Raw genomic sequence first — 24,123 nt, 5'->3', positions numbered from 1 at the left:
TGTGATAGGTTACATTAGTTGGTTTTTGAATGTTGAGTCTTGCATACCTGCGACAAACTGTAGTGCTTTTGTTTGTTTGTTTGTTTTGTTTTTTAATTTTTATTTGACAGAGAGAGGGATCACAAGTAGGCAGAGAGGCAGGCGGGGGGCGGGGAGGGGAAGCAGGCTCCCCGCCGAGCAGAGAGCCCGATGCGGGGCTTGATCCCAGGACCCCGAGATCATGACCTGAGCCTAAGGCAGAGGCCCTAACCCACTGAGCCACCCAGGCGCTCCAACAAACTGTAGTGTTATAGCATTTTTCATTCTATCATTTCTTTTGATTCTTACATTTTTCATTTCTCTTCTAATATAATTAATCAGTTCTTGCATGTTTTGACTTTTTCTATTAGAGCCCATAACATACTAATCTCCTATTAGATAATTACAACACCTATATCATATCTGAGACTGGTCATGATGATTGTTTCATTTTTAATATTGTGACTTTACCTTTTACATGCTTGGAAATTTGTTGAAAACTGGACATGTAATAGAATGATAGAAACAAATAATTTTGCCTTTAGTGGGATAATTTATGTCAATACTGTTAGAAGCCAGGCTAAATTAAAATTTGCTATAGGTATAGTGTCAGAGGCTTTAAATTCCTCTAGTTGTCTTATTTTTATTTCCTTTTTTAATTTTTTATTTAAAAAAATTTGCGGGGGGATTTCCTCTGTGAGGGTCTGTGCTTTGCAGTCCTTTCGGTTGCAATCTGCTGCTCTTATACTGGATTCCACCTGTTATTATGAAGCAGTCTTATAAAGGAAAAGGCTCTATAATATTCCAATTAAATCTCAGTCTTTCAGGAATGCCCAGGTGGCTCAGTCTGTTAAGCATCTGCCTTGGGCTCAGGTCACAACCTCAAGCTTCTGGGATGAGCCCCATGTCTGGTTCCCTGGTCATTGGGGAGACTCTGTCTCCCTCTCCCTCTGCTGCTCCAACAGACTTGTGTTCTCTCACTCTCTCTCTCTTAAAACAAAACAAAACAAAATAAAAAAAACACTCAGTCTTTGGGGCACCTGGGTGGCTCAGTCGTTAAGCCTCTGCCTTTGGCTCAGGTCATTATCCTGGGGTCCTGGGATAGAGAGCCCTGCATCGGGCTCTCCACGAGAGCTTACTTCTCCCTCTCCCACTCCCCCTGCTTGTGATTCCTCTCTCGCTGAGTGTGTGTGTGTCTCTCTCTATCAAATAAACAAATAAAAATTAAAATAAATTAAAAAATTAAAAATCTCAGTCTTTTAGAGGGTTTATATCACAGGCACGTAGTCTCCATTAGTGTTTCTTCACTGAAGTGGCTCTATTCCACCTGACCACTACTCCCTTTCAGACCACAGTATTCCTGGCCTATTTCCTTGAAACCCTGACACTGTCAACAATGTTACTTTTTCTCCTTACTAAGACATCAAGCCTGAATGGGAACCTAGTAAGAGATTCCCAACCAGGTGAGTCTCCAACAAAGTCGTTTCTTCTGGATAATAGTCCTTTTTGTGTGTTGGGGAGAAAGTCATTTATTTCACAATGGTTCCTCTTTCCCTCCCCTTCAACGGAAGATTTTACTCAATCTGCATATTGAGAACCCGGTGAGGTTCCTGACAGAGGCTCAGGGAAGTGTGGGTCTCCCCTAAGACTACAGTTCCAAGGGGTCTGTCCCTGCTGAGCTAGTTGACACAACCTCCAGCAATTAAACAATGTTACCAATTAAATGTTCCTGCTAACTTATGGCTTCAGCAGCAGTGAAAGCAGATCCCTACTGTGTCTCTGGATGAACCCATCATTTAGGTTTTATGGTAGCCCTTTGTCCTGCAAATTCACTTCACTGAAGGGTCCAAGAAGAGTAACTGATTTTTGCTTTGTGCAGCTTTATCTTAAAAGAAGGAGTGACAACCTCTAAGCTACTTACATGTTGGAGTTAAACCAAGAGTCTCTAATTTTTAAAAATTTTACATAAGCAGATGTCTCAGTTTCCATTTAATTACATTTCAATAGACCAAAAATAGCTCTCAAAAATATTACTAGTGTCCCTTTCATTTCTGCAAATTCTGTGAGTCCCTGAGTAGATAAGCTATGGCATTTTTTTCCTAACTGATGATCAAGGCTTTAAATCACTCTGAAATTCATTTCAGGGAGCTATAGTTCAGGAGCTGTCCCATGATCTTCCCACTCAGGTGTTCTCAGTGGAATGCAAAAGCTAGAATTTGGCTTTTCTCCACCAACCCAATTAAGATCCCTTCCAGCTCATCAAGCTGAACAAAAATTGCATTGAGGGCATGTGACAATGGAATATAAGAGGACATGGCACGAAACAGTTGGGCTAAGAAATTTTATGTTGAAATCTGAGTGTGAGGTATCACAGTACAAGAGAGATTTCTGAATAACTAGGTCATTATTGCAAATATGGAAAGGCTTTGTAATTTCTAGGTTTCTCAAGTTGTTCGATTAGTTATTTCTTTAGGACTTTTTTTTATATTTAGTTTTTTTTTTTTATAAGAAGCCATTACAACATTGGCATGAGAATGTCCGTGTCTTGAAAGATAAACATTAGTAATATTATATCTGTCCCACAAAAAAAAAAAATCAACCAAAAATATTTCCTAAATTTAAAAAAAAAATCAAAAATTTGGGAGCACCCGGGTGGCTCAGTGGGTTAAGCCTCTGCCTTAGGCTCAGGTCATGATCCCAGGGATCTCTGCTCAGCAGGGAGCCTGCTTCCCACACTCTCTCTTCCTGCCTTTCTGCCTACTTGTGGTGATCTCTCTCTCTGCCAAATAAATAAATAAAATCTTAAAAAAAAAATTTTGTACACTTTTACCTCTTAGTAAATTCCCTAAGCATTTACCTCAGATACTTTTAAATTCTAATATCAAAGTCAGTAAACAAAATAATCACAAATTGATTCTAAGATTAAACTGATTTTCTTGTCATATAACATGTAGAAGAAAAGTCCAACTTATCTTCCTTTCACATACATTTCTGTTTTAATAATCTGTATTTCATTTTGTTACAAATGGATAGTTGTCATCTGTTTCTTTGGCATGATTACATTTTTTAATAAAAACATTATTTTATTAAGTATTTCTTTACTTCATATGTGTAGTGGGGTACTTCCACTGGTTTTGTACTTTAAGACATTTGCTGGAAAATAGGTCTCATACTTTCCCAGCTTTAGCTAATAAGCACAAAGTTTTCTCACAAATAAATGGGGGATTAGGTATATAGCATTTACTATGAATAACATAAACACACATAGAGAGAGGATCTAATCATCATTTGATTCTTTAATCTTGTCAGCCCTAGTGGGAGGTGGGCTGAAATTCAACCATTTCTCCCCCAAGCACAAAGGACCACATGAAAGGCTTGAGATGTTTCTCCCTAACACACTCTTTCAGAGCTAAAATAACAAAGACTACGAATCCGTTTAGATTTAATCCCTTAAAAAATATAAATATTATAGACAACTAGACAAGCATCTTATTATAAATGAAACATGGTTTAGGGCAAAAGCTTTAAGAAAATTAAACGCTCAAAGGAATTTTTGCTTAATAATTACAGATCATGAAAACCTGCCTACCATATATCCGGAAAGGTCTAGTTTTAGGTAGACTCAACTGAGACATCTGGAAAATTAGGATATTTGAGCATTATTATTACAAAAGTAACAAGAGCAACATGATCAGCAGGTACTATGGTTTAAAAAGAAAACAATAGTTGTTTTAATTCAATCAGTCTAAATTTAGGAGATAACTATTGAGCAGAATTTTAGGACAATTCTATAAGATAGTTCATAATAGTTATGCATACTAGGGACAACTTAGAAACGGAGATATAAGACTCATTGCCTTCTGTGAGTAAAGCAAAAATATAGTGGATCTCGTTGGCCAAGTCACCAAAGAGAAATCATCTCAGGCCTAAACTAGGGTTAACTCTGATCAAACATATTAACATATTTAAAAGAAGAATGTGCTAGTCAGAGTGGAGTTGAAAATTTCTTGGTCCTTCGTCAGGTCTGAGGAATATGAAGAGAAGTATGTTCTGTTGGGTCTCCAACTCTATTCTGACACCTGTATAGTCAGGCCTAAGAATATGAGTATTTATATGTTCTTTTCAGTGTGTGTATGTTTAAGGGGTTAGTTATATGGAGATGGTCTGGCCAGGTTAATAAATTATCCATTTACCTCTATTTTTTTTCTGGTATGCTATATTCATCTAGCAACTTTCTGAATCTAATTTGCGATCCCCTATAATAAGTCTACAGGAAAAGAATATGCTTATCAGTCAACAGAAGCTTATCCAGGACAGTCATATTATAAGGTGGTCTCATTACAAGAGTTAACACACTGACTTTCTCAACTTCACATATCAATCTGAGAGTGTTTGGTTAACCAAGAAATTGATCTTGTGCTGAAACATCAGGTTTCTATGCTTTCAAGGTTGAGAACTAGCTTTGAAAGGACATATACTCACTTACTTAGGTAATGCCGTGCTGTGGAAATGAGATGTCCTCTCACAGATGACACCCAAACCCCAAATAGGACCCATCTATAAACTTCAACAATTGTATTAGTCATCTTTTGAAATATGACACCACTTGATACCACCACTATTTATTACCTTAGTTCAAAGCATCCTTAACTGTCTTCTGGAACAAAAGCCCCTAGACTTTGGTCTCTATATTCTTCTTCCCACAGAGCCTACAGCCAAAGTGAATTTTTGAAATATAAGAAAAAATAAAATCCTCATGAGAGAATTATCAATCCTTCTTCACATCCACCTTCTGCAGTCCTGCTCTCTGATAATTGGTCTTGCCTCTTAACTCTGTTCTTGCTCACTCTGTTCCAGTCGCTCTGATCTCCATGCACTCCCTGCCTGGGATTCTCCTTCTGCCTCAGATTCCCTCCTTACTCCTGTCAGATCTCCACTCAAAGTTCACTTCATCTAAGAATTTAAAGATGTCCACCCATTTAATATAGTACTTCTTCCAAACCTGTCTTTCTCTCTATATATCCTTTACCTTGCCTCACTTTTATACAGAGAATTGCTACCCCTCAACATATCATGTGTTGATTTGTGAGCTGAAGGTTTAAGTTCCAATATAACAGTGACAAGTTTTTACTCATCACTGTGTGGAATAGGGCTTGGTACATAAATGGTATTCAGGACATTTTTTTTTAAATTAACAGTTGCAAGAGAAAAATATGTAGTAACAAAAAGGCTATTTGATTAGACTCCAGGATTCTAACCCTACCTTTGCCTTCAACTAGACATCTGTGTGACGTTCATCATGTTACTAGCTCTCTACCTTTAGGTCCTTTATCTATGAAATGGAAATAATAGCTCTGTGGCCCAAATCCTATATGTGAAAGGGTTTTACATAATAAAACACCAAACAACTATGAGGGATTTGGACAAATAAGATGTCCAAGTTTACAAATGGGATAGGTGGCCAAGTTTAGTGAGAAGAACACTGTATTGTGAGTAATGGTGACTGTAAGTCCTGATGCCTCCACTGACCAGCTCTGTGACGCTGCCTGTTTCCTGACCTTTTCAAGCCTTATTTCCTGATGAAGGAGAAACTTTTTCCAGTATGACTTTTTCCGCTCATTTTAAAGAAATGGTATCTTACCAGGAAAAACAATATAAATAATAGTGACTAAGGAATTTTTATTAGCTCTTTCTCCATAACTCATCAGCCAACAGTAATTTAGTGAACACCCACATGTGTCTAGTCCTGTTCTAGCTGTTTGGGATAAATCAGGGTGCAAAAGAGACAAATATCCTGTCTTTATAGAGTTCAACTTCCATTGTGGACAGACAAAAAATACATATAACAAGTAAACAAAATAGTATTTTGAAAGGAGGTGTTACATGGACCAAAGAGCATGGTAAGGATCTAGGACTCACTCTGTTGAAAGGGATGTATGAAGGGAAAGAAGTCAGGTTATAATTACGTAAGGGCCCATGATATTTGATCACATAGTCATTGAAAGACTTTTTTTCCTCTTCTTCTTCCTGCCCCCACCTTTTTTCCCCTTAAAACTTTGAAACTGTTGATATTGTGAATGATGCTGCAATGAACATAGAGGTGCATAAAAAATTGAAACTAGGGTGCCTGGGTGGCTCAGTGGGTTAAGCCTCTGCTTTCGGCTCAGGTCATGATCTCAGGGTCCTGGGATCGAGCCCCACATCAGGCTCTCTGCTCAGTGGGGAGCCTGCTTCCTCCTCTCTCTCTGCCTCCCTCTCTGCCTACTTGTGATCTCTGTCTGTCAAATAAATAAATAAAATCTTTAAAAAAATTGAAACTATACTATAAATATATTTTACTTAAAATTATAGAATAATGTATTCTCACTGAGTAGCATATTACAATAACATATCTTTGAAGAAATATTATAAAAAAACTTTTTGAAATTAGTCATTTAATCTTTGCATGCAGAAATTTATAAGCATATTAATAATGACATACAAGTGATCTCATTGGGTTTCTTAATATTGACTTCTTTAAAAGAAGTGATATTTTATATCCATTCATCATCTGATGGACACTTGGGTTGTTTCCATAATCTGGCTATTGTAGACAATGCTACTACAAACACCAGGGTGTATATAGTCTTTGGAATTAGCATTTTTGTATTATTTTAGTAAATACCTAGTAGTGCAATTGCTGGATAACAGAAGTAGTTTTATTTTTAACTTTCTGAGGAACCTCCATGCTGTTTCTTAGAGTGGCTGCACCATTTTGCATTCCCACCAACAGTGCAAGAGGGGTCCCCTTTCTCTGCATCTTTGCCAATACATGCCATTTCTTGTGTTGTTGTTTTTAGCCATAGAGATGTGGAATATTACTTGGCCATAAAAAAGAATGAACTCTTGCCATTTGCAATGACATGGATGGAGCCAGAGTATCACATTAAGTGAAATAAGTTGGAGAAAAACAAATACCGCATGATTTCACTCAGGAGTGGAATTTAAGAAGCAAAACAAAGTGAGAAAAGGGAAAAAAAAAAGAGAGAGAGGGAGACATACCAAGAAATGGACTTTTAACGATAGAGAACAAACTGAAAACAGATGGTTACCAGATGGGAGGGGTGGGGGAATGGTTTAAGTAGGCGATGGGGATTAAGGAGTACACTTGTTGTGAGGAGCACTGGGTGCTGTAAGAAGTTGAATCATTATACTGTGCAATTGAAACATTATGCTGTATGTTAATTAATTGGAATTTAAATAAAAAATTAAAAGAAGCAATATTTTCGTTGGAAATGAAATAACTAGCAGTATCTTCAAGACTCATGCATATTCTTTAGTCCATGTATTTGGGAATTCATGATCTTTAGCACTAACTTTTCCATTCTTGGGAGTGGAAGAAACACAGAGGTGCATTTTTTTTTTCCTTTTTTTAAGACAATGATCCCTCATTTGGCTTCTAACATCCGAGGGGGGGCTGCACACACACTGCCCAAGTAGTTGTACTTTATAAGAGGATGATGGCGAAGAGGAGGCCAGTTTCCTGAGAGCAAGCCATGTGTCTGGATTTATTGTGTGACTAAAGAAGCCATCAGAGGAGGACCTGTTACTTTGGACCCTCTAAGAGAGAGGTTGTTGAAATTGTAGGTTATATTTAGTACCTTTGGTCAACTACTCATCATAGAACATAGACATACAAACCAGTCACGGTCTTAGCACTGATACTCTCATTTTCAGAAAACTTTAATGCTCCAACGATGACCTAATTTTTAGGGCATGACTAATTAAGAAAAGGTCCACAATAACAGAATAGCCATTTTTAGCATTCAATCTAAAAACTGAAGAACCACATCAGCATTTAGACTGCTGTTTATAGAGACTCTCCTCTTTGGGTATTAAAAACTATCACCTGCAAGATGAGGTGGGACATTTGTTTCTGTTTGCTAGGACTTCTGGTGTTCTAGGAAGTGACAAAGTACCAGACAAATGCTCTTATTTATAGTCTGTCTCTGTTCAATGAAAAGGATCTGTACACTCCTGCTGCCAAGGGCAGCATTAGTTCCCCAGCCTGACACTTTCATTTCAGGGTTCCCCTTGGTGGAGACCGAACAGAATTCTTGAGTAATGAAAATCATGGCACTCCCTTGTGACTAGAGAAGCCTGTTTCAGACCCAAGCTGCCTCTGGGTTCCAGGAGCGTCTGCCCTACACACGCTCTCACATGGTTTGACATGAGACCAAAACCGTTTTGTCAGGGAGTAAATTATGGGTGTGGCCAGCAATCGTCTCTACTCTCAAACCTGATTCACTTGCTTTTCTCACTTTTTCAACTTTTTCACCAAGATTTATTTCTGTTATAAGGAGAAAGTTGTTGGTAAAGTAAGTTGCATTCCCACCTGCCTACCTCTTCTATTTGGTCCTTCACTTGGTCTAAAACCGTGTATCAAGGGAGGGAAAGGCAGATGAGCAGTGAGGGGGAAGGCACATATACACATATAGAGCGTATATTCACACATATGTGTATACACATATAGAGCAAAAACACTTCAACGGGGTTACATTATTAAATACCTACTATGTAGAGGACTCAAGGTAGTCAGAAATAACTAAGAGCTTAGTCATTTAAGCAAATACCATAAAATAAAAATAAAATTCGATGGTATATCAGAAAGGAACATAACACATTTGTGGTAAGCAAAAGTTTCATTCACTCAGACATTCACTTATGTACCATACATTGGTAAAAGAATTTGTTCTCAAATTAGGCATTCTAGGATTATATTTATCATACAAGAGATACTTGGTAACGTTTGCCCTCTTTAGATTGAGACTGTTTTTCTTGAATATTAAATGATTAGTTTTATGGTCCCTAAGCATAAAAAAGACAAAACTTATGACAAAAACCAGTCCTTCAAAACAAACAAACAAACAAAAAAAAACCAGTCCTTCATAGAATTGACTGAGTGTTAACTAAGACACTGACCATCAAAAAAAGAAAGAAAGAAAGAAAGCTGTAGAAATCAGGACCTAAGTCACCTCCACCAGTGTCTAGCTGTTTTTAACTTGGACAAGTTACTCTGTGCCTCAATTTCTTCATCTACAGAATCTGAAATAATAATGTCTATGACCTACAGAGTGGTTATTACAGGCAAGATGTTATCTTAAGCCACTGACACAATTAACTCATTTAATTCTCAAAGCAACCTCGGTCATGTAGAGGCTACTCTGCAGAAGGAAACAGGCACAGAGATTAAGTTAGGAGACCTAACAGTTGGCAGAGAGAGAATCTGCACCAAGGCACACAACCCCAAAGGCTGGTCTTTTTTTTTTTTTTTTTTTTTTTTAAAGATTTTATTTGTTTATTTGACAGACAGAGATCACAAGTAGGCAGAGAGGCAGACAGAGAGAGAGGAGGAAGCAGGCTCCCTGCTGAGCAGAGAGCCCGATGCGGGGCTCGATCCCAGGACCCCGGGACCATGACCTGAGCCGAAAGCAGAGGCATTAACCCACTGAGCCACCCAGGCGCCCCAAGGCTGGTCTTTTAAACATTATACTACCTACTCGGTTAGCGGTTAATACTAGCAAATCTTAAGGTGGTTTGAGAACTAAATGTGTAAAATTAAGTATCCAAAGTGCTTAGAATAGTTTCTGGCACATAGTAATAATTTAATAAGTATTAGATATTCAGCTGCCTTATGTCTCATGCTCATTTTCAAAAACCACAGAATCAAAAGTTGAGATCTTCAAAAATTTGTAATTGTGGTTTCTGTTGTTGCTCTACTTAGTAAATAAGTGTTCATTAAAACTACATCATTTTATATCCATCGAGTTAGAAAAATTTAAAAATAGTGACAGCCAAAGCTGGGACTCTGGCAAAACATGTTGACTTGTCCTTTTAAATAGCAATGTTTTCCAGAAACTTGAAAAAGTATATTGCCTTTTATGTGTCAACACTCTCACTTCTTCGATGGCAGCATATTGTGGAAGAAGAAATGAAGTCTTCTGATCAGATAGTCCTGGTTTCAAATTCTGACTCAGATGAGAATGAAAATACAAAGAGGTCCTTCCACTTACTAAATAAGTCACATTGATCAAATTAGTTCTCTCTCTGGGCATTCTTTTCCCTTGTCTGCAAACTTACCTTAAAAAATATATTATATGGGGGTGTCTGGGTGGCTCAGTGGGTTAGGGCCTCTGCCTTTGGCTCAGGTCATGGTCCCGGGGTCCTGGGATGGAGCCCCGCATCTGGCTTTCTGTTCAGCAGGGAGCCTGCTTTCCCCACCCACACTCTGCCTGCCTCTCTGCTTACTTGTGATCTCTGTCTGTCAAATAAATAAAATAAAATCTTAACAAAAAAAGAAATATATATATATATATATTTTATGAAATAATGCAGGTAAATTACATGGCACTTTGTATGGATTGAACATGTATTAGTTTGTTTTCCTTAAATATTTGTTCAGTGGAACTATCCCAAGGAAATAACTCAAAAGAAAGGTGATTATATAATATTTTAATGGCCAAAATTAGCAAGACAGGAAACAACATGTGTTGGAGAGGATGTGGAGAAAGGGGAACCCTCTTACACTTTTGGTGGGAATGCAAACTGGTGCAGCCACTTTGGAGAACAGTGTGGAGATTCCTCAAGAAGTTAAAAATAGAGCTTCCCTATGACCCTGCAATTGCACTACTGGGTATTTACCCCAAAGATACAGATGTAGTGAAAAGAAGGGCCATCTGTACCCCAATGTTTATAGCAGCAATGGCTACGGTCGCCAAACTGTGGAAAGAACCAAGATGCCCTTCAACGGATGAATGGATAAGGAAGATGTGGTCCATATACACTACGGAGTATTATGCCTCCAACAGAAAGGACGAATACCCAACTTTTGTAGCAACATGGACAGGACTGGAAGAGATTATGCTGAGTGAAATAAGTGAAGCAGAGAGAGTCAAGTATCATATGGTTTCACTTATTTGTGGAGCATAACAAATAATATAGAGGACAAGGGTAGATGGAGAGGAGAAGGGAGTTGAGGGAAATTGGAAGGGGAGGTGAACCATGAGAGACTATGGACTCTGAAAAACAACCTGAGGATTTTGAAGGGGCGGGGGTTGGGAGGTTGGGGGAACCAGGTGGTGGGTATTAGGGAGGGCACAGATTGCATGGAGCACTGGGTGTGGTGAAAAAACAATGAATACTGTTACACTGAAAATAAATTAAAAAATTTTAAAAAAAAAGAAACCTCATAAGACAATAAAATAGAAAAATACATCATCTTCCCTTCCATAAACTGAAATATGTTTGCAGTCTTTGTCAATAAATCAGCACATATGTGCAAAAAAAAAAAAAATTATAGCAGTGCCTGGGTGTCACAGTTGGTTGAGCATCTGACTCTTGGTTTTGGCTTGGGTAGTGGTTTCACAGTCATGGGATAGAACTCTGAGTAGGGCCCCATGTTCAGCAAAAATTCTCTCTCCCTCTCCTTCTGTCACTCCCCCCTATGCTCATGCATTCTCTTTCTCGCTCACTCTCTCTAAAATAAATAAATAAATCTTAAAAAAAATTTTTTTTTTAAGAATTTATTTGTTTATTTGACAGAGAGAGATCACAAGTAGGTAGAGAGGCAGGCAGAGAGAGAGAGGAGGAAGCAGGCTCCCTGCCGAACAGAGAGCCCGATGCGGGGCTCGATCCCAGGACCCTGAAATCATGACCTGAGCCAAAGGCAGAGGCTTAACTCACTGAGCTACCCAGGCGCCCCTAAAAAAATTTTTAATAAAAATTATAATTAACCTAAATGTTCAATAAAGGAAATAAATACATTAAATTGAATTGATAATGAGCTCCTTATGCAGTTACTTAAGTATGGTAAGTACTTTTGTTAAGAGCAAAAATACATGACAAATATTATATAATTTATATAATGAATAAAACATTGATTATTTTATTTTAACTTCCATGTATAAAAAATTATGGACCAAAAAACAACTGTTTTACTAGATTTTTTCCCTTGTTGGCTTCCATTATTGTTGGGAACATGTTATTGGGCTAATAAATAATTTTTGATATCATTAGTACGAAATCACAAGTGTCTTTTTCCTAATGTTTCATCTGAGAATACCTGAAGTGTTCTAATATTTATGTTTCCTCCTGAGCTTCAGCGATCTTTCTTTAACTCACACTTAATTTGATGATTCTAGAACAAGTTTTGCTACAGTAAAAACAGTACTAAAAACCTCTGAATTTTTAAATTTCTTATCATATATCCAAAATCTAAGATTTATTAAATATTTACTGAACATTATTGAATAGTTCTGTAGTTTACAGTGTTGAACTATTTAAAGCATTATCCTTTCTTTCTATTCCCAGTCACCCTAACCAGCAGTATTTATCAACTTATTTTAATATTAGCTTATTTACAAAACTCCTTTAGAAACATGCCCAACAACTCAGATAAAGTAGATATTAAAAAAAAATTCTTATAAAACTCCAAATTGTATGTTTTTTGTGTTTTTATTTTGGATATGTTACTGTCATAATTTCCTGTTGTTTTGTTGAAAAAAATACCCCAATTTCACTTTTGCAGAGAGAAGTTTGGACTGCTTTAAAAAAAGTGTTTTGTGGTATTTTTAGCTTTTTCATATATATTCTGTCTTCCCAAGAAGCAAAGAAATACAGAGCTTCTCTGAAAGAAAAAAGAAAGGAAGAAGAAAAGTAGAGAGAGGAAAAAGAATAGCTTTCTACTTCACGGTTCTGAAGGACTGAATTATTAGGGATAAAATTGTTGGGGCTCTTGGGTGGCTCAGCTGGTTAAATGTCTGCCTTTGGCTCAGGTTGTGAACCGAGGGACCTGGGACCTAGTCCCACATCCAGCTCCGTGCTCAGCAGGAAGCCTGCTTCTCCCTCTATCTCCCTGCTTATGCTCTCACTCTCTCTGTGTTAAATAAGTAAATAAAATCTTTAAAAAATTGTATATACATTGTATGTATGTAGATAAGGTAGTACCTGGAGTGCCAGATAAAGGGCTGCTCATGAATTCACAGGGAGGACAACACTGAAGGCTTGTGCTCAGTGAAAAGACTTGATTCTACATGAGATTCTGCAGCAAGCATGTCAATGGGCACCTAACACCTAGGATGGCCTACATGCAGTAGCACTAACTTGAAGATAAGGCATTTATTAATATGCCAAGTTTTAGTGACGAAATCTTAATTAGATCCACATCAGCCTCTACAGGATACTTAAAAAAAAAAAAAAAGTCGCTGACACAGGTGCAAAGATTTATCACATCAGAGAGTATCAATTAAGATGCTGAAAAAATTCATTTTAGCTGGAAGGGTTTAGATTGCTCATAATTTAGTTTGAAAGCCCTGTCTAGCAGAAAGTTTTTGTTCATTCCCTGAGATAACAAAAGTGTGAAAAAGAAAAATAAAACAGAAACACCTCTTACTAGCACTTTCTATTTGGAGGAGGTTGCAATATAATGGAAAAGTTGGAAGATCTTTTTCTCAATGAAAGCTTTAGAAATTTATTTATTTTATTTATGTAGTTAAGAAATAAATGACATTATTAAATTCAAGCATAAAAATGGAAGTTTGGTTGATCAAGAAAAAAATAAAGAAGAAAAACTAATGATGAATTTCAGGTAAAAAAAAAAAAAAAGAAAAAGAAAAGAAAAAAAAAAAAATACCAAGCTTTACTTAGTTTAAGAGGGAGGAGGGGAGAGGCAGAATTGTAAGGGGAGAGAGAGAATTATAAGCAGACTCCATGCCCAGCACAGAGCACAATGCAGGGCTCAATCTCACACCCTGAGATCACGACCTGAGCCAAAATCAAGAGTCTGGTACTTAACTGACTGCATCACCCAGGCACCCCCACAAAGCTTGGAATTTTTAAGGAAGCTCTAAAAATTGACCACTTTGTTGAAATGTCAGAATATGATACAGTAAGCCGGTTAAATGCAGTCAATAACCTTAAGATATAACATATTTAACTTACAAGGAAAAGTCTGTTGCAGTGTTACTCTTCTCATGAATTTGTGTGTTTTCTATTATTTATTTCAATCTACACCACCATTTGTAAAAAAAGCTTACATTAAAAATTCACCCTAGGTAACCACGTGGTTGGTTAGATTACCACACCAGCATCCAATTTTGTACTTCTTGAGTCAAATTGCTTTATCAGTTTTAACATTATTGTGATTCTGGTTTTCCCCTCAATTATAAGAGAGCTAACCAAGTTTATGGAAAGTGAGAAAGGGTGTTTTCTGTTCAACCTGACAAATTAAGCTTGCTCATTTGAAAAAGAGAAAAAGGTACTGGAAATTTGAAAGTGGCAAGGGGATTTTGAGCCTTACATTTTTCTTTTCCTGTAATGATTTTTGAACTTAGAGGCTAATTCATAACAAAGTCTCAAGATACAAAGGGAGAATAGAAGACAAACAATAAGGACAGAGTGACAATTAATTTTCTTCATTTAAATTATCCCCTAAATATTATGGCTTAAGGTAAAACCGACATGTTAATAACTGTCATTTCCAAAACCCTGACTAACCAATAAGTACACATCACCTCATGTCCATTTCTCATCCTATTTTAAATGGAACAAAGTGACTTTCAGAGGTTGGGAAGTGCGTAATTACATAGACTGAAGTCTTTGGACTTTGATCATAATTATAGTGCTTTATCCATCCATCACTTGTTGCTTGAGGACTGTTCCTGGTGAGTTACTTAAAGGAGATAGGAACTCTGTTAGGACAAATTTGAGCTGCAAAACAGCTAATCAGAAACTTGGCTCTCTTGACTTGAAACAGATTGAAAATTGCCACGTTAATCTCACAACCCATTTGGCTCTTAAGTAAAGTGAGAACATGAAGTTTCCCTTTAGGAAGACATGTGTCTGTTGTTCATATCATATCATTGGATACCTTTTTATAAGCTTCTCTTTTTTAAATTTATCTTGTTTTTTATTTTTATTTTTTTAAAGATTTATTTATTAATTTATTTGACAGACAGATCACAAGTAGGCAGAGAGGCAGGTCGAGAGAGAGGGGGAAGCAGACTCCCTGCTGAGCAGAAAGCCCGATGCGGGGCTCGATCCCAGGATGCTGGGAACATGACCCGAGCTGAAGGCAGCGGCTTTAACCCACTGAGCCACCCAGGCACCCCATTAAATTTATCTTATTTTTTAATTTAAACTTTATTTTTTCAGTGTTCCAAGCATCGTTTATGCATCACACCCAGTGCTCCATGCACCTTTTTAAAAGCTTCTGTGGGGACCCTGGGTCCAAGTTTGTCTTACTGTAGTGGTCGCAAAATTGACTGCAAACAAAGGAATCCTCTGTGGTGCTTGATTTAAAAAAAAAAAAAAAAAAAAAAAGCTAGTTTTGCATTCCTCCCCCTCACCCTCCATTTCCCAGAGAAAGGTATCAATGTAATTGTTAACCTAAAATTAATTTACAACGTTGAAAAGCCTAGGGCTGTTTTTTCAATAGTGGCCTGAGAACTCCATGAATCAAAACGGTTTGCTTTTGTTTACACTGCAATCCCAAGGCTCCACTTAGATTTACACAAATCATAGTCTCAGGCTGTGGATATAACATCTCTCAGAATTCCTGACAACATCAGAAGTGAAAATGTAGGTTACTGTGGTTTCCTGAACCTGAAGTTGGGAATTACAATTTTGGGCATCAGTTACCATCTACGATTTGAATGGAAGTATATCTCCAGGGCACCTGGGTGGCTCGGTTGGTTAAGCATCTGCCTTCAGCTCAGGTCATGATCCTGGGGTTCTAGGACTGAGCCTCGCATTGGGGTCCCTGCACAGCAGAAAGCCTGCTTCTCTCCCTCCCTGGGCTGTGTCCCCTGCTTGTTCTTCCTCTCCCTCTCTCTGTCAAATAAATAAATAAATGAAATATTAAAAAAAAATAAAGGAGAGAGAGAGAGAAAGAAATATACCTCCATGTAAAGCATGTTGAGGAATGTTAATAGGTGCCACTAATAAAAGTCACCCTTCTAACTTGGTGCCTCCTGGGTGGACGCTTTGACTTTGCAGTCCTCAGCAAGCATGCGTCTCCCTAGCCTTCCTCATATCTCCTTGTATGATTTCTACATATGCAATTCTACTTTGGATTCCTTGAGTCTAGTTTTGTATCTTACATCTCCTACTGTACCCTCTTGGCACCAAAAAATAATAAATAAATACATAAAATAAGTTCCTTGAGTCCTTTAGTTAAATCAAAACAAAACATAGTTTTAGTGTTCATGTCTACAATTTGAGGATAAAATCCTTTACCTGGTAAATTAGTTTCCTGCGGCTGCTCTAACAAGTTCCCCCAAGCTTGTGGCTTAAGCCAATAGAAATGCATCATCTTAGAGTTCTGTAGGTCAGAAGCCTGATGCAGGTCTCACTGGACTGAAATCAAGGTGTTGGCAGGGCTGTATTCCATCTGCAGGCTATTGAGGAAAATCTGTTATTTCACCTTTTCCAGGATCTGGAGCTGCCAGCCTGGCTTGCCTCATGACCCCCTTCCAACTTCAAGATCTGTTGAGTCCTTTCTCACTTCACATCACTGGCTCTTTTTCTCCCTCCAACTTCCACTTTTAAGGACTTTCACGATTACATTGAGCCCACATGGTTAGTCCAAAATAATCCACCTATTTTATTGATCAGCTGAATAGCAGTCTTAATTCCATCTGAAACCTTCACTCCCCATTGCTGTGTAATAGAACATATCCACAGGTTCTGGAGATTAGGACCTGGTCATCTTTACAGGCCACCTACCACACCTGCCCACCTCCCAGGTGGGTCATATACATGCCGCCTTGGGAAATACTTCGTTAACGGTAAAGTTTTATACAGTTCTAGTAAAATGATATGCTCTATTGTAGAAATAACTTCGAACTGGATCACAAGTCTTAAATTCTAGATCTGCTTCTGCTACTATTTTGTTCTGTGATTTGGAGAAAATCACTTAACCCTTCTGGGATTCAGATTTCTCAACCTCAGTTGTGAAGTATAAACACGGAGACAAGCCAAGACATACCAAGTCCCATAATCGTTCTTTTTTTTTTTAATTTTTTTTTTTTTAATTTGACAGACAAAGATCGCAAGTAGGCAGAGAGGCAGGCAGAGAGAGAGGAGGAAGCAGGCTCCCTGCCAAGCAGAGAGCCCAATGCGGGGCTTGATCCCAGGACCCTGGGACCATGACCTGAGCTGAAGGCAGAGGCTTTAACCCACCGAGCCACCCAGGTGCCCCAGTCTCATAATTGTTCTTAATTTTAAGATGATATCAAGCAAAAGGGAATGAAAGTATGCCCACATGAGGACACGATTATTGCTGGAAAGGAATCCCCAGTGCGCTGGTGTACTACATTCACATTGGTAAAACTGAGGAATTACACAAGGATAACACATTTCAGAGTTGGGCTGGGGTCCTATATAAGGCTTCACATCCTAACCGTGAAGAGTAGATCAGAGGTTCTAATCCCTAAATACTTCATGAGGAAACTTCTATTTAAATAGTTTAAATGATTTCATGAGGTCATATAATCAGTTAGTGGTGGAGTTAAGCCTATTATTCAGATCTTTTGACAAGTTCTATGTATATTCAGTGTACACACTTCCCTGCCTCCCTGCCATTTAAACTCACTTACAGCCCAGGGGTAACATCTAGAATTATAATACATCATACTTTGGGCTAACCATAAATGATCATAAAGGGCTTTTAGAATTTATTCTTGTGAAAGTTGTAAGGGTTTGAAGCAGTTTTTTTTTTCTTCACTACAACTGATGGATATATTAGTCCCTGTTGATAAATTATCCCTTCATATTTCTTTATGAACCAATTCTTCCTGCCTTCTGCCTTGCTTCAATTCAGGTACTGATAGAAACAAAATACATAGACTGTAGCATGTTGGCTTGTTATAGATAGAGAAACAGTGATTATGGAGATTGCCAAAATGAATGGATTAGCCTCACTAAAAGCTGGTTTGCTCATTGCAGTAAGTGGATACACCCTTTATGTCATAGCAGAAGTTGTATCATTACATGTTATATCAATTTTGAAAGACATTGTATGTGCATAGGCAATACCATGGGTATATTTTTTATTTTTGAACTTGGCCATGATCCTGACAGGAATAAGAGTACTTGAAAAAAAGACTGCCTGTAGAGAGTTTAGTAAAAGGACTGTTTGCCAAGGCATAAGGGATAGGATATGGGGTTTTGGAGTTAGTAATGACTTGGAATACTGATCACTTCTACACTTGAAAGAAAAGGAGCGTAGGCATCTGGACCTGTGGCAAGGGTATCTGACAGGTCCTGCAGCCTTTAGTAGAAAACCCAACAGGGAAGTGGCCAGGGAAACATATACCCTAACTTCCCTCCTTAGGCACTTTTTTTTTTTTAAATTTAAATTCAATTAACCAACACGCAGTACATCATTATTATTTGATATAACATTCAATGATTCATCAGTTGCGTTTAACACCCAGTGCTCATCGCGTCTCCTCAGGTGCTTCTAACCCCAGAGGAAAGCAGAGGAGAAAAGAGTTAGGGCAGTCTTTCGAAGTCAGCTTCCAGAGGTACAGAATGAGAAGGAGAAGAACGGAGGATGCAAGTGGAGAGGCTGGGGGCTGACACCCAACACAGAAGTACATCTGCCCTTCTGTGATATTCTCTCGTAAACGAAACGATGTTCCACTAGAAGTTCTCTGTCACCACACTTCCTTTTGGGATATATTTAGAAAGTACACTTAATGAAGTTGACCTTTTAACTGGTAAAGCATAAAATTCACAATCAATAGCAATTTACACAGGAAATGCTTCTTACTCATTCACATACCACGTTAGTAGTTCGAACTCTTTTGAATAGAGGGTGACGGGCAAAAAAAATTTACAAAATCATCTTGCAAGTGACTCAAATGATAATATGTTGCGTTTTCTCTTATTTTTAGCCCTCAGCGATCATATTATCTCAAAATTTGATCTTGATTCATTTTTATCACTTTAACTGCTTTATTTTCAGTTATATTTTGAAAGGATTTAATATTTTAGAATTACACAGTTTTAAAATCTATTTTAAAAACTAGATGGCAGTTCGAAAAACTAAAGAGTGAAAGAAGGCCCCAAATTATTACCCAACAATAAACTAACAGGGATTTAGATTATAAAGTGCTACATTTTAGATTCATTTTGAGTTATCACCTAATAAAAAATGAACAGAACTCATTGTTTATAGCTTTCATTTTTAAGGAAATGATAATCTACCCATACACTCTTCTTTATTGATCTGCCATAATTTCATCTAAGCTTTGATATTTCTGCTAAAATTAAGTTAGCAATAAAATGACAAGACTTGTGATTTCCCCTCACCTTTTCTTCCTCTTTGTAATGGTCCAAATCGTCAAAGAGGAAATCTTAGCTCTATGGTTTTCATGCTCTTTTGATTGTCAGAAAAGTTTTTGCAAAGACTAAAGTAAATTAGCATAAACCCTGGAACACAAATAAATGTATAGTATGTCAATGTGTTTAGGTGCAAAGGAAAAAAAAAAATCCAGAGGGTGAAATCTCAATTTTAACTGAGAGAATGATTATCATAGAACTTTGAAAGTGGCTTTTTGGGAATGGCATTAATATTCAGTAATGAATGATAATAGCATCTCTCATTTATTCTATTCTGTGATAAAAGGAAACCATGCATTAAGGAAGCTTGGAGTTAAAAATAACAAGATATCCTATTCTTTCTTTTTTTGAAAATTCCCTTTCATGACTTCTTTCTAAAGACAAGGTCAGGAAAAAAGACAAATTTAACTATGTAGATGACTACGATTGTGGAATGATTAAATTTGGTCTTCCTTAAAATAGATTTTGTAAACTGAGAACTACAAGGTTTGTCTGCTAAGAAAAAGCAACTTAAACCCATTCACTCACTAGGCATTAAAGAGAATATTACCTATTCTTTTTTTTTTTTTAAGATTATTTATTTATTTATTTGACAGACAGAGATCACAAGTAGGCAGAGAGGCAGGCAGAGAGAGAGGAGAAAGCAGGCTCTCCACGGAGCAGAGAGATCATGACCTGAGCCGAAGGCAGAGGCCTTAACCCACTGAGCCACCCAGGCGCCCCGAGAATATTACTTATTCTTACATTGACAATGCATGGTATCGTAGATACTTTGCAGTGTTAATCCACTTACTCACTTTTTCACTAAGTAGTGTGGACAGGAAAACAGTAATAATTCAGTCTTTAAAATATGTGGCAAAACAGTTAAAATGTTTGAGGGAAATATACGTTATTAAGTATATAAGTACCGTAGAGTCAAATAAATAAATATTATGGCCACATCTTACTCATTTGGCTATATCCAGTGCCTTGCACAGAATAGATGCCCAGCAACAAGCATTTGTCTGCTCTTTATTTGCAAGTTGTTTTCATTACAAATGAAGAGTACACTACCTTGCTGAACACAATTTATTAAACCACTTTAATGTACTATTAGTGCTTTGGATTTTACAATATGTCAAAAGCAGGCGATTTTTGTTCGATGAACTAACAGGTTGTTGGGACAATATCAGAAGCAATTTTCTCATTTATTTATATTCCCAGGCTTCTCTCATCAATCACGGGTAATGCCTGTAGACAGGGGTGTACAGAGTTGACGTGTGGGTTGCTAGTCAATAGAAGAAAGTTTCCTCCAGAGCTGAGGTAGATCCAAGTACCTACGTTAAAAAAGATGTCCTCAAGGGAAGCATGATACAGCTAATATTTCATCAAACCTATGCTCTTAGAATACCAGTTCAAAAGATTTTGAGTAGAACAGAAAATTCTGAGTCTGGAAAACAATTTGGGAACTAGAAAATAGTAGGTGTTTTTCTCTTTATTGACCCAATCCCCAACTCTATTGAAATCTAATTAATAAGTTATCCAAGAACATAAACTCCAGAGTCCCTCATTTTTGCTAACATTGTGATTTGTGGCAGATAGCAAGGCAAAAACCAGACCACCATTCACATTTCTCATTTCAACCTAGAAGACCACAATTTGCTCTCTCTCTCTCTTTTTTTTTTTCTTTTTTTCTCCCTCTCTTTTCTTTCTTCACCATTTACCTTTCTGCCTTACATTTCTGCTTCTGCTTTTTCAGACAGTTCACCAGAAACCTCACAGGAAGAGGAGCAAAGTCTACATTGTCCACATGAGCGTCCTACATGGTGACAAGTCATATTAGTGAAAAAAGATCACACATCTTCTGTAATTGCCTAGGCAATGTGACAGTAACTGAGCCCTGCCCGGAGAGCCCACTCCACTTCTGGTATGAGCTTCCAATAAGCCTTGGTGGTGAATGACAAGTTAACCCCTTTGGAACCCCACCATTTTCAACACTCAGAGGACCTCTCTCATTAGTCTTATAAAATAAAGTATGAAATTCCAACATCAAATATCATGCTGTTAAATTAACAACATCACACTGCTACATACGACTTAAATATCTCCCATAACTTTATGACTGGAAAAACACTGTTCAGATTTCATTTACCAGTTTAAAAATAGCAAACTCTAATTTGAAACACATACACACACATCGTGCACACTCACTAATATTCTCTCTTAGTGTTAGGCAAATGTTCCTTCCTATAAATATAAATAAAATTCCGTACAATCATAAATTTTAAAAGTCAGATTTGTCAAAAGATGATGTTTGTTATGAAACAAATCAAGAAGAAAATATTTCTTAGAGCCAAAATGACAAGCCACAATCTGTTGGCATAACAATGGCTATTTCATCTATTTTTAATGTATAAATCAAAATCATTCTGTGTTTATTTTCACTTGAAGATAGTCCATTGATTATTATATCCCTGACCAATGAAGTTTCTTCTTCTTGGGTGGGTGAGCACTGAGCAAAGCAAATAACAGATTTTCAACATCTGCAAATGGTGTGATAATTTTTTTCAAGAAATCATAGGAAGATTGTCTTTGTAACTTTGTAGATCCAGACATGAGCTAAAAAGAAAATTAGAAAAGATGCCCACAGACCACTTTAAGTTCACAGCAAGTCCAAAATAATATCGCTGTGCTCCTAAACAAGGAGGGGTTGCTCTTTGTAGACAGCAGAAACACTCATAATACACAAGGCACTCCAATTAAGTTTTGATAGAAGTTACGTCACATTTCAACTCACCGCTGGATGTATGGGTCGGGACAGTACTGTAGGGTAGCACACCGAGAAGTTTCACAATTCATTTCCTTCAACTCTCTTTGATAATCAACAAGTGGAGAACAGTTAGAGAACATATACACATGTACCTGTGTATATATAGATAATAAAGCCAGGAGGCTAAAAGCAATAGGGTCAAATGCTATCAGACATAGAAGTTTAGACACTTCCCCCTTCGTACACATTTGCAAAGAGGCGGAGCGTTTGTTGATTTTAGCCAATGAGATTCGTCAAGTGACTCAAACATCAGAAACAGTTGATTCTTACCAGCTGGGCATCCTCTCTCAAATTGTTCTTTCCCCTCTACCACGGCTTCAGAGTCCTGGAGGTATAGTGGTCACACTTGTTGGCAACTTGGAGGCATCTCTGAACTTCTGATCTCTCTGGTGATTGGATGCTGGCGTGAATGGCATCAGAGTTTAATTTCAGCAGCCGGGACTTTTATAACAGAACTGAGCTGATGAGTGTCCATCCTGCCCCAGCTAATTAACGTTTCCATGTATCTGCACACTGATTTGATTTGAGGACTTCTATAACTGCTTCTGGAGGAGGGTTTTTTTTTTTTTTTTTTTCATCTCCACCTCCCCGCCACCACCCCCCCCCCTTTCTCCCTTTCAGCCAACCGCCTGTTGTGGTCACAATCTCAAATAGCAAAGACAGGGAAATTCCTTGATTATATTTAACCTAGAACTCACTCTTCGTCTCAACTAAGAGAAACTTGTATCCATTCACATCCCTTAGAAGTTTTTCCTTCCCCGAATAAAAGAAAATAACCCTTATCGAGCTGTGTGTTTCACTTTCAAATATCCTACCTCAAACACACACACACAAGATTTTCTTAAAATGATAATAGTTAATTATTTCAGACTATTTTGAAGCTTACAAAATTATTTTAAATTGCCTGTTACTGAAAACATTCTGGTTTACTTCAATCTCTTTCACTCTGCCTTACTTTCTTATTATGTTTATTGTTTTTGCTGGTTTTGGTTTTGCTTTGACTCGACCTACTTTAGAGTAAAATCATTAAATTCTTCATATATCCAAAAATGAGTATAATATCAGAAAAGTCTACATACAGAATCATTTACTTCCTTTCTGAACAGAGGCTGTAAACCTATCCTGGTTTTGTGGATTTGGAAATTGAATGAAATATGATTCAGAAGCTAAATTAAAATAGACTCCAGCAGAAAAAAAAAAAAAAAGTTTGTGTGCCTAAGCGTCACTAACATGGCAAGTTCACATCCTCCACTCACCCGCTAATCACAGGTCACCTGTAAATGGGTAACATCAACAGTAGCCAAAATTGTGAGATAATTGAAAATCCTTTTCGCAGAAATTTTACATTTCCTTAAAAGAAATTCCGGTTTTCAAAATGTGTTTCATAAAATATTTCATTTGTTGCTTCAGCCAGGATAGAAGGGAGAAGCTATTTAAAACTTGACATTCTCTTCCCTTACTTAGCCTGAGAGTGTCTAACATCTGTGAATTGTGAAATTCACAAACATGCTGGCCTGAGCCCCAGCCAAATCAAACAGCTTGTTCTACAAAATGCAAAACTTGAAGGGAAGATCATTTTACTAATTAATTATAGATTTGTTAATTGGAGTTACAGTGTTTGGCTTTACTACTGCTACTGGAATACAGGTGACCGGAATATACAAAATTCATATATTGAAAATAATTTCCTTTCACCATGGCCCAGTTCTTCCATCACACAGGGCCTTGTTTTTTCCCATTTATAAAATGAGAGGTGAAATAATGATCTGGTAGTGCAGTGCTTCTCAAATGTTAATGCATCTGTGAGTCACCTAGAAATCTTGTTAACACATCTTCTGGTTCAGTAGGTCTGTGGCAAGGCCTGAGACTCTGTATTCCTCAGAAGCTCCCACGTGACACTGATGCTGCTAGTC

General features: G+C 37.5%; 1 protein-coding gene across 4 annotated transcripts in view; it reads right to left on the bottom strand.

Annotated features, from left to right (window-relative positions):
- Window positions 1-22,384, bottom strand: part of TP63 (tumor protein p63) — a gene marked incomplete at both ends in the record, with an annotated part of 227,026 nt that extends 204,642 nt beyond the window's left edge. For 2 of the 4 annotated variants that reach the window (XM_080806124.1, XM_080806125.1), the window contains one exon: window positions 22,178-22,239. In XM_080806124.1, the coding sequence (XP_080662250.1) occupies window positions 22,178-22,239 (62 nt within the window). Of the gene's footprint in view, window positions 1-22,177 lie in introns of all 4 variants that reach the window. The other 2 variants (XM_080806129.1, XM_080806130.1) reach the window with 2 other exon arrangements.
- Window positions 22,385-24,123: the final 1,739 nt, after the last annotated feature.

This window comes from Martes martes (assembly GCF_963455335.1).
Source record: "Martes martes genome assembly, chromosome: 1".
Lineage (NCBI taxonomy): Eukaryota > Metazoa > Chordata > Mammalia > Carnivora > Mustelidae > Martes > Martes martes.
The sequence above is the reverse complement of the archived record's forward strand: the minus strand, read 5'-3'. Positions and strand labels throughout refer to the sequence as shown.